The 15500-nt window shown below is 49.9% G+C and overlaps 2 protein-coding genes across 2 annotated transcripts; both read right to left on the bottom strand.

The window, feature by feature from the left end:
* On the bottom strand, positions 1-919 carry LOC127026713 (olfactory receptor 6X1-like). The gene is given in 3 exon segments (XM_050912024.1): positions 1-260; positions 263-586; positions 589-919. Coding segments are annotated over 3 exon segments (915 nt in total).
* Positions 920-7556: 6637 nt separating this feature from the next.
* LOC127026629 (von Willebrand factor A domain-containing protein 5A-like) lies at positions 7557-14941 on the bottom strand. The gene is given in 18 exon segments (XM_050911977.1): positions 7557-7670; positions 7875-8001; positions 8210-8433; positions 8933-9149; positions 9151-9221; positions 9318-9499; positions 9859-9962; positions 10107-10271; positions 10618-10729; positions 11240-11319; positions 11638-11782; positions 12251-12339; positions 12612-12739; positions 13182-13296; positions 13444-13586; positions 13949-14171; positions 14277-14524; positions 14893-14941. Coding segments are annotated over 18 exon segments (2502 nt in total). The 3' UTR covers positions 7557-7590.
* Positions 14942-15500: the final 559 nt, after the last annotated feature.

Genomic DNA, 15500 nt, shown 5'->3' with positions numbered 1-15500 from the left:
TTAATTTCTGGTCATTGACTTTTTCAAGGCAGTCTTTATCTGTTTGTTCCTCAAAGTATAAATGAAAGGTTTGAGCAGTAGCATTACAAGGGTGTTCAGAAGGGATACCACTTTGTTCATATTTAGTGAGGCATGCCCTCTTGGCCTGACATAAATGAATATGACTGCCCCGTAAAGCATGATGACTACAGTTAAGTGAGCAATGCAAGTGGAGAAAGCTTTCTGTCTCCTAGAAGCAGATGCGATCCTCAATATGGTAAAATGATGGTGAAGTAGGAGGTGACAGTCAAAAAGGAAGTGCTAAACAGAACCACTGTAGCAACAGTGAAAACAAGCCATTCAATAGGGTGGGTCTTAGTGAAGGCCAGCTTCAGCAGTGGCCCAGCATTACAGTAGAAGTGATTGATGATATTGGGGTCACAGAATGGCAGTCTAAACACCAGAACAGTTTGCACAAAGACAGTCAGAAAGCCACCCATCCAAGAGCCAAATGAGAGCTGAGCACACAGTTTTCCACTCATTTTGGTGGTGTAGTGGAGAGGGTTGCATATTGCTATGTATCGGTCAAAGGACATGGCTGCTAGAGGAAAAACTCAGTGGCACCAAGAAAAAAGTGGGAGAAGGCTTGGGCTTTGCATTCACCTATGCTGATAGACTTCTTGACATCCAGAAGATTGGCCAAAAGCTTGGGTATAGTGGTCGAGACATAGATGATTCCCAAACATGAGAGATTTCCAAGGAAGAAATACATAGGTTTGTGGAGTGTGTTGTCACTTACCACTGTGACAACGATGATGACGTTCCCAGTGACAGTCAAAATGTAGATGACCAAGACTCCCACAAAGAGCAAGACATGAACCCTTTGAAGGCTGGGGAAACCGAGAAGAATAAATTCAGTCACAAAAGTCTGGTTTTCCATCCTCTGCTTCCACTTTGTATATTTCTGCATGAATAAATATGGCAAGTAAAGGAGTGATCAGAGGTGGTTTTTATGTGAGTAAAAAAGAGGAAATATATAGATACACATGTGTATGTGCATATAGGTATGTATACAAATATATCTATGTAGGAGACTTTTTAAAATTGATTTTAACATTTATTTTAAAGAAACCAGGAGGTTTGAGATCCTTATAATAGTTTCACTGTTTCGTTTCTCAGTTACTTTTTCAGTTGAAAAAGTGATCTCTCTTATACTAGAAGACTGTATAGAAGACTGAAGAATTTATGATCGACAGTGATATATACTGATAATGTTCCCTCTACCAGCTACATTTCTAAGGGTGGGAGACATTACCCTAATTTATGTCCTCTAAAAGATGGATGTCTAGTTAAAATTAATCTAGGCTCCTACTTTGAAGCCCAGAGTACCGCCAAAAAGTGATTAAGCCCATCTGGACATAGGCAACATGAACTACCCCTTAACATAGGTGTTTCTCCATCTGTTGTCCAGAGCAGAAGATAGGATAGCTAGATGGGAATACTTATCCAAAAATGTTATTGTTTAAACAGAGATCAAATGTATATCACCTTTTGTATATACAAAGCCTTCATAAGTCTGTCCTGGACGTCACTTTATATAAGAATTCACTCTCTTTCCAAGGAATTATTTCATGCTAAAAAATAGACTATGCAGAAAATATTTTAAATCTCTGCTTTATGAAGATTTATGTTACCAGTTTTTTGTTACCTTGGTCTTTTTCATCCTCACAGGTTGTTGTCAAGTGGTTCTAAATGAAAGAAAGAGCATATGAGTCACATCTTAAACCTATTAATTGCTCATGCGTTTCGTTTTACTACCAAAAAAAAAGTACAAATGTTGGGGTTGTCCTTTCATTCATACTTATCAAAATAAGCATTAAGTTGACTTGGGAGTAGAAATCATGATCTTCCCTTTGTTACCGTAAATTCGGTCATAAAAGAACCCTCTAAGACTTAGTTTGAAGTTTTAGAAGGCAGGCATTCTTTATTACAGCGCCGGATGCACGGGGGATTGCTCCGCCCAATGTGCATGCCGTGTTTCATCAGCTAAAGCTTATATTACCCTATCACATACATATTCATCAAATTTCCTGGAACTGGTTACCATATTCACATAGTTATTACGCGTGCCTGTTGGGTTGGTAAAGGTCTCCTTCAGTGGTCTCTGGGTGGACTCTTGGTCTTTTATTCCTTGTTTGATAATCCTTGTGCGCTTGGCAACTTCTTGTAGGTCAAGATATAACCTAATCCCTGATGCTTCAGGTCTCACATCTTCCTATCTTAATGGCCCCATTGTTTCTAGTATTTCATTGTTTCAGGCATTTCACCACCGCTTCTCCGATACTTAACCAATATCATCACATCATCCTTTCTACTTTGTCTTTGGCATTAAAATAAAGCCTATGGCCTAAGGTATCACCTTGCTAAGTACGTTTTAAAAATCATTCAGGTTTCTGCCCTTCCCTGCTTTAGGATAGGAATACCTTACTAATACATCATTGTCAACACATTGTGTCTCTATTCACCCTTATTTCTACCATGCCATCTAATTACACATACATGCAAACAGTCTAAATTTCTTGGACAACAGATTTTTCTGAAATATGTTCTTTTTCTTGTCCTAAAACAGAGTATAATACTCACATGTCTTGGTCTCTTTAGGGCCTGGATTACCTTCAGTAGCCACCAAAGTCAAAAACAGAAAGAATATATTCACATTTGTGAACAAGCAATCAATGTTAAAATCATCATCCCAAATAACAAATATATTCTGAGGAGGGAAGGGAGACAAATATCTGTCAGCAATGTTTATACTCAGCATATAATTAAACCTCTTTGCGTGCTATTGTTAAGCAAACTGAGTGGCTCCAGCCTGAGGGAAGATACTCAGGTAGCTCCATTGCACATTCACAGGCATTTAATAAAGCCCATTACTGTTCTAAGACTAGTAGCTGGGAAGGAGCAATTAACTCAGCCCATCCAACATGAAATCTTTAGGGGAAAAATGGATCACTTGAAAGGCATAAGGAGTCTGCAGAACTTTAAAAAGCAGCCTAATTGATAAATCAGCATGGAAAACCAGAGTATCTTAACTAGCAACAAGAATTAAAATCTTGTAAAGAGTCATGAAAAGAGCCCCAAATTCTCAGACAGACCTGATGAATCAGCTGTTGCAGAGTATGTCAGCTCTACGGATTCAATGAATATAAGGATCTATATTTCGTTTCCCTGCATTTCTTCTCATTTTGGGTGGTAATGATGATTAGAATTTGTGAGCAAATCTACACAGCCTCCTCTGGGTAAGATGGCTTTGGTAACAACTGCTGCTAAGATAATAGAGTGAGTGCAAAGGACTTGTGGGAACAGAATACCCCAAACTGTCTGTTCTGAGAACTCTTTCTGAAGTATACTGCCATACCATAATGGCAGCTTCATTCCTGAATTAACTCAACAAACTTTAGGCTGTTATTATCACAAATGAAGCTCTCTGCCCCACATGCCTCTCCATCTCACCTTAACTCTCGCAAAGGAAGTCCTTTGACAAGGAAGGAGCACATCCACTTGATCTGAATGGGAGGGCACGGGTGGCGGGCTCTGTAAATGTTCTGACATTTGTTTGACACCAAAGTTGAAAGCTTCCACTGGGAGTTAAAAAAATATATTCCTTAACCGCTAAGAGAAAGAAAATATTGAAGATATTTTCACTGGGGGAAAGTGGAGGTTGATGGGTGATTACGAACAGACAACACAGCTGAGGAGCAGACAGGATGGGCCAGGAGTGTATTTTGTGTACATAACTACACAGATATGCAGAAACAAAGGGAGATATCTGCATATACTCATATGCAAAGGAGGGGAGCATTAATGATTTGATAAAGATTGAATTACCTTGTGGGTGCTTATTAAACAAACCACCCATGTTCACAACAAAAAGCAGCAGCTTGTTTTGATTCAGCGTAGAACGAGGGATTTTTGTTACAACAGAGTGATCCTGGTTCAAACTGAAATAAGAGCTTTCATGCAGTTTTTCTCATTTTGGTTTTGCTCTACCTCAGCTACAGCAGCTTCCGTCTGAAGTTCCAAACATTTCCATCTGCAAGAACAGAACTCCAAAGAGTTCGGGCTCCTGCAAGTTTTTCCTTCCCACCCCCAACCCTGCTCCCATCAATTTTGTTGTCAAAGAGTTTCACAAACCATTAATCAGGTTTTTCTCAGATATTTGTCTCACTACCCTTGGGTCACATGCTTGAAATCCTTTTTTCCTATCCCAAACACCCAGGGATTTAAAGCAGCTCCTTCTTCTTCCTTACACAGGAGAAAGCCCCCAGCTCTGAGCACAGCAGAGAGACAGTCCTCGAAAACACCAGCAGAGACTCAACATTTACCTCAGACCCCGACAAAGGGTGGGATGATGAGGCTACTCCTGCCAGCTGCATTTATGTTAAGGATGCTGCTTTTTCTCTCTTGTTGATATGCAAGATGCATAAAGGCAATCATAGCCTAACAGCCGTTTTTTACAAGTATTGTTATTAGTATCAGGAAAAACGGCCAGCTGATATTTGGATTGCCAACAGAACACATAAGCACTCTGGGAGGATTAATCAGCCTTTTTGTTCCTCCCTGTTGCTCCCACTAATGGTTTAGTTTCGGTCCGGTCTCAGACTGAAATAGATCTGTTATCAGCAATTTCCCACCCATGTCAGTAAAACGAAGAGTGTGCGAGACAGCAGAACAGTGAAAAATGCAGCATCCCCTTCCCACCTCAAGGACCTTTAACAGCACTGCCTTACCTGTATGCAAATTCCAGTACCTGGTACTCCTTCCAGTACCTGGTACTCCTGAAAGTACGACAGGCTAGACAGGGAGTTGGCGTTTGACGATAAGTTGTTGTAAATAGGTTGTAAATAGTTGCAAAAGAATTTAGATACAGATTAACCAAGTATGCAGAAGTTATGCCATTTCTACACCTGCATCCTTGAAGAATATCAGAAACTGGTGAGAACAGACAAAGAAAGGCAAAAGCTGTGACAAACTGCTTACCAAGGACAAGCAGGCCTACATACCAAAGATTAGCAAGTCTGCATACTGAAACAATACGTGCTAAAAGGGCAAGATGTTCCTCAGTATCAGTATTGTACCCCCTGGCTCTGCTGACTGAATTACAAAACAAACTGCACCATGAGCCAACTCATAGCCATATAAGGAGAAAAACTCGAGTTCACCAGCTGAGAAACCACCAGAGACCACTAGAGACCCCCCCAAGACCTCTGTGGACGCCCCTAAGAGACCCAGGACCCATGCATAAAGATTAGGCAGATACTATAATTAGTCCTGGGAAATGTAGTGAATATGTGCGATCATTCCGGGAAATGTAATACATATGTATATTGAAGAACCGTATAAGGGGCGGCTGATACAATATGCGGTGTGCATGTTAGGCGGAGCGATCCCCCATGCACCCGGCACCGAATAAAGTAATGCCTGCTCTTTAAGACAGTCTGTGTTAAAGAGTTTGATTCCCGACTTTTGGTGACACTGTTACCAAAGTCTTAGACAATTTGATGAAGGGCCCCTTTGTGTAAACTTTGTACAGCTAGAGCAAACAGGCTTGCACACCAGAGATGAGCAAGTCTGTGTACCAAGGACAAGTAGGCCTACATACCAAAGTTTAGCAAGTAACAATATGTGATAAAAGGGCAAGATGTTCCTCAATATTGGTATTGTACTCCCGGGCTCTGCTGACTGAATTACAAAATGAGCCAAACCCGGAGAAGTCCGTCGTAACTAGCAGAAAGGTAAAAGCGGCAGGGGGAAGCACTACCCCTGACTCAATTCAAGACCCAAGAAACTTGCCCCCCCACACCCCTAAGGAGCATGCGTGCTAATCTACATCGCAAGTGGAGTTAATTTTAATACGACTGACCAGTAATGAATGAAATGTTTATCACTAGCCAATGAGTGTAAACTTAGGCGTGTTTTTACTAATTGTTACTAATTAGATAACTGGATGTAAACCTTGCAATTTTTGTATGCGGCATGCACGTTAGGTGGAGCGATCCCCTGTGCATCCAGCGCTGCAATAAAGAGAATGCCCGCTTCTTAATGCTACATTGGTGTTAAGAGGTTTATTCTCGATTTCGGTGACACTTCTACACCCCAAGGAGTGTGGGAGCGCACATTCCCCATCCCATTTGCATCGCTGGGGAAGGCGACTCCTCTGTCTCCCCACTGACCTCCAGGGCAGGAGGGGGTTTCCAGTGCACACAGACATTTGCGCTGTGTCTGCTCCAGACAGCACAGGTGAAGCTTAAAGGGAGAACAGCATTTATTTTCAGAGTCGCACGCTCCAATAGAGTTAAAAAGTTAAAGCTAAAACCAAGGTGGATGTTAATCACCTGACCACTTTTCTGTTACAGCTAGGATAAGTTAGACATCAGTCATCTATCTGCTGGGCAGAGTGTTGCTACAGCCGCTACCACTAAGATCAAGCTGAAATAAATTCAAGCTAAAAGCAGTCTAGAAAAAGCCTAGCAAGTCCTCAGCTCTTGTCTTGCTAACCTAGAACAGGTCTGTGCTCTTCCAAGAGCAATGGCAGCACCTTATTTCATGTATTACAATACACAGCTGTCGGCGAAGTCCTTTCATGCCCCTCCTGGTGACTCACAGATGCCCCTGGAAGGAAGGACCATAGGCGCAACTGAAATAAAGGCTATGTCACACCTTTTGGCTTACAGAAGATTCACTGTTTATTGGAAAATGAACTAGAGACTTTGCCGACATGGAGTGAGGCCCATGAATTCAGGGCCCTGGGACAGGAGGGAGTACATTGCATGACTGGTTTGCTAATCAAAAGCTCCTGCAGTTCTACCTCCAACATGCTGATAGTTTTCAAATCAATCTCGCCCCACATGAGTTCTCTTGGACATTATGATGGGCTGGGTCTGATGTAGATGAAAATTCTACTTCCAAAAGATTGGTTTACATGGCAATGCAGATATGGGAGTTCCTGACACAGCCTGGTCTTTTGGGGTAAAGCGAAGAGGTCAGCAAGTGGGGTGCAGCAGGAGTCCTTCATTGGGAGCCACTGCTATTGTGCCTGCTGTTGACACCTCTAAACACACATCTTTTCTAGTGTGCACAGCACTCTCTTGTCAAGACAGAAACCATAGAATCATAGAATCATAGAATCGTTTAGGTTGGAAAAGACCCTTAAGATCGTCGAGTCCAACCGGTAACCTAACACTACCAAGTCTACCGCTAAACCAAGTCTCTAAGCACCATCTTTGTGGAGGCCAGTAGCCCGTTTTGCCAAAGCCGAAATCAGGAAGGGGAGCCACTGGGGAATGTGATGCTTCCTTCCTGCCCCCACCTCCACCCAAACCAAACACGCTGGAGGCTCTGAACTAGAGCTTTTCTCTTGAGGAGTTCAGCATGATACAGGTTCAGCACAAGTAGTATAAGACATAAGCAGTGAGAATTCATCTGTAATGTAAGACCCCAGCTGGTAGCAACAGTGGTATCCCAGCATGGTAGGTGACTTTAGGCTGTACTTTCTGGCCCTTTTTAGCTCTGCAGGTGCTGCCGGTCTGTAGCACAAGGCATGTGTTGAGCTCAGAGCCTGAAGACACTTGGCTCCACGGTGCTCCCAAGGAGGGTGTTGGCTGCCTCCAGGCACTTGTCCAGCTGGGACACTGCAATCAGGGAGAGACAGGGGCACTAGGGGAGTCAGGCAGGAGGGAGAGTCCGCAGATGGAAGGGAGAAAGGGGACACAGGACTCCTTCACCTGCCCCCAGGAAATTGTGGTCCTGCGAAGGGGTGAGGCAGGTCCCACTGGAGAGAGAAGGGAGGAGGCTGTGCTGTGGGGATCAGCAGGAAAAGGACCCTCAAGACTCACCAGCTTGGCTGTGCAGCCAGGTCACAGCCTTGGCCTCCAGCAGCTCACAGAGCTCTTGGTAGCACTTGTCGTGTCTGTGTAGCCAGGTCACAGCCAGCACTGTGGCCCAGATGCTTGGCTCCATGAGCTGTAGGAGAACAATGACTCAGACCAGTATGCAGTGCTGAGCATCCTCCCTGCCCCCTCACTACTTCCCACCCCTTCCTTTGTGGCTTCTGGTTTCTGATCCCTTCATTCCTCTCTGGCTGCCCTTGGGATGCCAGTGTTGCCACCAGCCAAGGGGTTCCCACTGCCCCAGGATGACACGCTGCCACCATAAGAGGTTCCCCCCTTACCTCACCAGGCATCTTTCCCTTGATTTCAGCCTCATCGATTTCCAGCACAGAGACCAGTCCTGAGCTGAGGGCCCAGGAGCCATCTACATTCTGCAGTGCCACCAGTTGCTGGCACTCAGCAATGGCTTTGGTGGACCATTGCCCCAAAATTGAAGAGCACAAAACAAATTCCGTGAGATCCACATACTTGAGAGAAGAAATAGATGGTGATGGTGGTTTACGTGCTGTGGGAGAAGACGAGAACAGGAGGGTTGGGAGAATCACAGGAAGCTGACCCCTCTCTACTCCCCTGTGCAATGCCCCAGAACATTATCTCTGCTCTTCTTTGGGCAGCTACCTGCAGTTTAAGCCCCTTCCTGCATGTCCCCAAAGCAGTCCCATCCACAGCCCTTTCTGGACACCCCTAACTCATCCCCAACACTGATCGTTGCCTCTTCTCCTGACATTCCTGCTCAGCCATGTCCCAAGACCTCTCTTGATACCCCCCCAACACATTTTATTCAAATGTGTATTTATGATCCAGCACCGTCCCTGTCCCCTCCCTGGCTGTCCCTGAGCTAGGTCTCATATTCGCTGAAGGACTTCCAGGTTTAAGGGTGACTAAGGGAAGGGTTAAACGCAAAATTCATTGGTTTCCACGCCATGGGCAAGACATGGCAGCATAACCCTTCTATAAGACGTTAGATGATCCCTACATCTCCCATCTGGGTCAAGGCCCCATACCTTTTGAACAAGCCCCCCGCTGGGGCAGGGCAGCAATGCCATGGGTGAGTCGACGGAGGGCAAGCCATGATGCACACACTGCTGTCAGCCAGCCAGGTGGGACCCAGATGCTCATCGGATGGCAGGAAGAGACTCTTCTGGAGCCACGCAGCTCGGTGATCTGGCAGGGGATGAGTGACTGGCGGGGTGGCAACAGTGCCAAGGGCCCTTCAAGGGCAAACAGGGAAAGGGGCTGAATTAAGCACATGGGAAAGAAGCACCTGATGGTGATGGGGCCTACCCCATGAGACTGGGGGTGCCCTGTGGCTGGGGTTCCAGCTCCAGTGGAATGAGAACATCCCACAGAGCTGCCCCACCGCTCTTTCCTGCAAGAGTCTTTCCTTACCTTGGTACCAGGTGACTCTCTGTGACGTGCGAACCCCCACATAGCTGGTAAAGGGGCAGATGATCCCCGAAGTGAGGCTGATCTCAACTGCGCGATGCCTGAGTTCATCCCCTGACCCACTCGCAGCCTCTGTCAACAACCTCTTCAGCAAGCGTCTCGCGGCCAGACGATGCCCAGCCAGCCTGGGGACAGAGTGGGGTGAGGCCTGACCACCTGGCTCAACTCCATGCTGGGGAAAGGTGGACAGAGAGAGAGCCTGGACACCTGGGTTCTCTCCCTTCAGGGGTGAGGATGGACAGAGGGAAAACCTGGATGCCTGGGTCCTCATCTGTCTGGAGGGAAGTGATGCCCAGGTTCCTGGGTCCTGCCCCTGTGGGGTCAAAGCAGGGAAGGAGGGCATGCTTGGACACCTGCGTTCTCTGCCAGTTTGGGATTGTGTGTGGAAGGTGGGAATGCATAAGCTGTCTGGGCCCCCTCTCAGCTGGAGTCCATGTTAGAAATGAGGAGGATGCATGCATCTTCCCTTAGGACAGGCTCTCACCGGCCATCTCCCTGTGGGCACAGTGGGAATTCAATCGTGTGAGTGACATCCTGGCCGTCCAGGCTGTACTGCAAGGTCATGACCCCCTTGGCCACCGTCGTATCCTGGGAACACATGGGAAGCTACTGGAGGTTACTGGGGACACAAGATGGTTACTGGGGGATATTGGGAAGTTACTGAAAGATTACTGGTGGTTACTGGGAGGCTATTGGGAGGTAGCTAGGGGTGACTGTAGTCCCAGCTCTCACCTGTGCCTGTCCACGGATCTGGGCATAGAGAAGGCTGTGTTGACCCTGAAAGATGGACTGAGGGGTGCCCCCCAGCACCTCAACCTCCAGGCCACGAGGCAGGGTCCAGCTCAGAGAGACTCCCTCAGCTGCTGGCTTGAGGGCTTGCTTCAGGCACTTCAGCACCTGGGGACAGAGGGCAGGACACCACAGTTCACAGCTCCACCAGGGTTCAGCCCATGGCCCTGGTGTCGAGGTTCCCTGGGAGACAGTGGGATGTGTGGGGTAGCCTGCACCAGCTAGGTTCCCTGGGCACAGTCAGGTCTGTGGGTTATAGCGGGGCAGAAGCCCGGGCACCTGGGTTCTCAGTGGGGTGGGGTGGTGGGGTAGAGTCAGGGCAAGCCTGAGTGCCTGGGTTCCTGGGGCAGCTGGGTCTCGACTACTGTGTGGGGGCAGTTCAGGTGCTGGGGTGCTTGGAAGTCAGCATGTCTGTGGAATAGAGGGGGACCTGCCGGGGCTCCTGGGTTCATACCACAGCTGTCATACTGTTGTCAGAGCAGACGTAGGTAGCTTCACCCCCTGTCTCCCTGGCCAGGGCCATGGCCAGGGCAGCGCTGTCGTCAGAGAAGCAGAAGGAGAAACACCTATGGGGGAAGCAGGGAAAGGTGTCAGAAATGAGAGCCAGAGGTGGGTGCAAGGATGCCGGGATAGAGCTGGAGAATACGGGCTGGAGTTAAAGCTGGGGGAACAAAGCTGGGGTGCAGAACAAGGGGGCAGGAGGAAGAGCAGGGAGTAGAGAGAGGGAGTGGGGTTGGAGCTGGGGTTAGACAGGGAGCTGGCAGAGGAGGGCTGGGACTTGGGGCAGAGCTGGGGTCAGTCTAGTGGGGCTGGGGCAGAGCTTGGGGGCACATCAGGGTGTACAAGCCCTGTGCCTCAGTCTCCCTGCTCACTCTGTGAAGGGTGCCTTGGTTGTGGGAGTGGTAAGCAAAGACTCGCACATGGGGCTTGGCACAGGAGAGCTGTGCAGGGTGGGAAGGGTCTTTGGGGCCCAAGGATTGGGACAGGCACTGGTGAACAGGGGCCCTCATCAGGGATGGAAATGACTGGACAATCAAAGGGCAACTGGACGACTGGGGGCAAAGAGTCCTCATTACCGGTGGCTATTGCGGTGACGGCAGACCTCAGCTGCGATGGCTTCCTTGTCAGGGAGTAGCCCAGCCATGGAGATGAAGAGCTGGGAGACAGTGGACATGAGTGTTGGGGCCCCGTACAGGGACCCCAAAATGGGGAGAGCAGGCCCCTGAAATGGAGAGAGGGGCCCAGGAGAGAGACCCCCTGTAGAGAGACTACCCCAGGGAGAGATATTCACTCAGGGACAGAAACCCCCAAAGATATAGACCCACTTCTCCATTCCCCCACACCCCACGGTATCCTTCTTGTTCCCTTGTGGCCACCACATACCTTGGGTGGCTCCTTCCACCCACACTCCTGGGTCCTCTCTCTCCCCCTGGGATACCTGTCCCTCCACCCCTCCATGCCCCTGCACCCAGACCTGGCGCGTATGCCCGCGGGGGCGGGGGGTATTGTAGATTGAGCGGAGGGTTCCCAGCAGATTGGTGTCACCCAGACTGGAGCCGGTGGAGGGGATGCGCCGAATGGCCTCGGTCAGGTTGTCCTGAGTATATTCAACACTTTGCCTGCAGGGGCACAGCATGTTTGGAGAGCACATTGCTCTATGCCGGCCCTAGTGCTGCCTGAGAGCCTGCCCCATAACATTTCCCACAGCTGTGCCCTAGGGTCCTCTGCAAGTCCCTGCCTCATAGTAGTCCTTGAAGAGACCTGGCTTCATAGTTCCTACAAGACTCTGCTCAACAGAACCCCAAGAGGTGCTATCCCATAATGCCGTAAAAATCCCATCCCCGGAAAATCCCATCCCCGGAATCCAGCCCTGCCCTACAGCACCCAGTCATGCCCTCTGGCACCCAACCTTGTCCCATACCAAGCAGCCGATTTCAGAGCATGCACTCCTGCCCTCCAGCATCTAACCCTGCCTCATAGCACCCATTCCAGCCCCACAGCACCCAGCCATGCCCCACAGTATCCAGCCCTACCCACCAGCACCTAATCCAGCCCCATAGCACCCAGCCTGCCCCACGTTTGCTCACGGGTAGATGCCCTCAGAGGTTTCTCCGTAGCAGTAGATGTTGAAGTAGCAGCCGAGGGGCAGGCTTTTGAGAAGGAAGAGCAGGGAGCCCTGTGGAAAGACACAGCAGGCAGGTCTTGGGAGGCACTGGTGGAGGGTACAGATGCCTTTGCCCATAGTCTGGTCCTCCTAAAGCCTCTGGACTCCCCTGGATGACCTGAGCCAGTGCCCTGAACTCCCCTGGGCACCCAAGATATTTCAGGACCATTTCATACCCCACCAGTCCCCTCTCACATCTCTGTCCCTCTGTAAATGCCTGCCCTGGCCCGCTCCCCCTCAGCCTGCTCCCCTACCCCACGCTGGTCCTCGCTCTCCAGGGGTACCTGTGCACGCTCAAGAAAAGTGGTGTCCAGGAGGAAGATGAACTCTCCAGACTGGCGCTGCCCAGGCACTGCCTCAGGGATGCTGGGTGCCAGCGCCACCAGCACCATGGGGTCACCAAGGAGGGAGCCTGGAGGAGGTATGGGGTTGGTTGAAGGCCAGATAGGGACCCCCATCCTCCTCCCTGGTTCTGATTCTCATTGTGCTTTCAGCTTCCACCATCCCAGAGGCCATGATGCCCCACACTGGTACCTCAATACCCTACTGTACTGTCCACCAATTGCACAGCCCAGTGCCCCATGTATTCCAACCCAGTGCCTCCAATAGAGCTACCCAGTGAGCCCTAACACAGAACTCCCCGTGTGCATCCTGCTATATCTGATACCTCACCACAGTGTCCCCAGCACCGCATCGTGGAGCTCCAGGACCCAAATCATGCCATCTGAATGCCTCCCATTCCCATCCCAGTGTCCAATGATATCTCACCCCCTAGAATCCCCAGTGTCTCCCCATGCCCCAATACCTCCTGCAACCCAGAGGTACCTCCATGTTCCCTCCTCAGCTGCACTCACCTGGAGGGGCCCCAGGGTCTCCCGTCTCCACCACAGCACTGACTGCAGTGGGTTCTCCAAAATATACCAGCAGCTCCAAATCATCGTGACTTGGGGGCCTGCCAGCCAGTGAGATCTGGAGAAGGGGTGCCTGGTCACACACAGGAGGAGGGGACCAGACCCAGCATTGGGCCAGGAGCACAGGCACTGATCTCAGTGCATCCCCTTTTTCTCAGTGAAAATCCCAGCTCCCCCCGGGATCCTGGCACTCAGGAGGGCATACCTGTGCAGTGCTGTGGTCCTGGGCAGTGTAGATCAAAGGGGTGAGGGCGAAGTTGGCCTGGACATTGGCCACTCCACGGGGTGACTGCAGGCTAGCGGTGAGCAGCAGGCTGTAGGGCAGCTCGCTGGTGAGACAATTCCAGGCTGCAAGGAGAAACATGGCACTGGGGAGGGCAAAGGCTCTCCCTGCAGGAGTTGGGGGGGGAGGGGCAGGATTTGGCATCCATATATAGGACATATGGAGAGACTTGGGGGTTGTCAATGAGGTATATGGAAGGGTCCATGAGTCTGTTAATGGGAAATGCATGTGGGAGGTGTGGATCCCCTCATGGGGCACAAGGAAGGACACATGGATCTGTCCAGGGGCTGCATGGGGGAAAAATGTGGGTCCCCCTGGGGGTGCAAAGGGAAGTTGCATCGGGTCTGTTCATAAAGTAGATGGGGAGTCTGTGGCCCTTCTGTGGGGTGTGTGACTGGGAGGGCAGGTTCCTTGTGGGGTCACTCACCATAGTGTTTGCTGCAGGGATGCAGTGTGGGTGGCAGCACAAAATGGGCTGCTCCATCTGGCTCCCGTGGCAGCTCTTGGACATAGCGCAAGGTCACGACCACCTCCCTGCCAGGGGACAGGGTGCCCAGGAAGCAGGCAAACACCTCACCCGAATGCTCAGACTGATCCTGAAGGTACTCCAGATTCTCCCAGCCCCCTGTAGGCTCATGCAGCTGCTGGTCCTGGGTGGGAAGGGGAGGGACAGAAAGCTGATCACCGGGCAGGCCATGGGCTGCTCATCCCATGCCCCTGTGGTGGTTTGCCCATTCATCCCTGGATGCTGGTACCTCATCCTGCAGCATGGCCTGGACCTCGGCATCCTCACTGCGGGCCTGGAAGGAGTAGATGGCCATGTGGGGGCTCAGGGGGAAGACAAAGAGGACTTCTGTGGAGATCTGACTCTTGTTCTGGTAGATGAGTTCGGAGGCCACATCAGCCACATAATCCTGGATAGCAACATCCACCACAGCACTACACAGGGGCACTGTGGACAGGGGTATGTGGAGCCACTTCCCCAGCAAAAAGGATCCTGTTGGTGTTGAGAGAGATGCAACCTGTCCATCAGCACACATGAACGACACAAGGTGATTGGGGCTGCTTCAATATGTGGCTGTTCCTACCCTGGAAACCAAGACTAAGTGACCAACGTTACTGAGGGTCTAGTGTGAGCCTGCCATAGAACAGTGTCTGCCCCCCACCCCCCCAGGTTCCCTTTTCCCCTGTACCTCTGTTCCCCACCTGTTTCCTGTAGAGCTCTTGCCCAGTCCCATCCTTGTTTCGCTCTGAGAAGACCCAGTCCAGATATTTCCCCCTACAGCTGCCTATCCTCCTCCTTTCTTTGTCCCTCTTTGCGAGCATCCCCCATCCCCCAAATGTCCCTCAGCTGTCCGATCCCCAGCTCACTGTCATGGGTGTAGGATTTTTCTAGAAGTCCAAAGCTCTGACGCCACATTTCAGGAGACCTGCAGACAAGAAGGGTCTCCTGTAAGAGGAGAGATCCACAGAAACCACCAGGCAGTCCCTATTTGGTGAAGATTCCTTGCCATTCCCCCAAGTCCAACACACATAGGTGGAAGCCACAACCCACCATGTACAGCCAGAGCAAACCCAGGGATTCAGAAATCCCTTTTCATGAGCACTGGGATTTCATCAGGAGTATCTCTGCATTGAGGAGGTCTGCACCACACCCCCACCATGGGAGAATCTTGAACAGAACTGAGGGATACCAGGGGAAGATGGAGGGAAGAAGGTGTGAGAGCAAGAGTGGATGGATGGATGGATGGATGGATGGACAGACGGACGGACGGATGGACGGACAGATGGGTGGGTGGATGGGTGGGTGGACTGTACTGGGATGAACAATACATGGCTATCCATCCATGGCTGGATGGATAGATTGGCAGACGAGGTCCGTTTTGGGACAGATGGATGCATAGGTGGACAGAGAGACATAAGAATTTTTGTTGAAATGGATGAATGGACAGGTGGAGGGGTCCATTTTAGAAAAGATG

The sequence above is a fragment of the Gymnogyps californianus genome, chromosome 28 (assembly GCF_018139145.2).
Source record: "Gymnogyps californianus isolate 813 chromosome 28, ASM1813914v2, whole genome shotgun sequence".
NCBI lineage: Eukaryota > Metazoa > Chordata > Aves > Accipitriformes > Cathartidae > Gymnogyps > Gymnogyps californianus.
The sequence above is the reverse complement of the archived record's forward strand: the minus strand, read 5'-3'. Positions and strand labels throughout refer to the sequence as shown.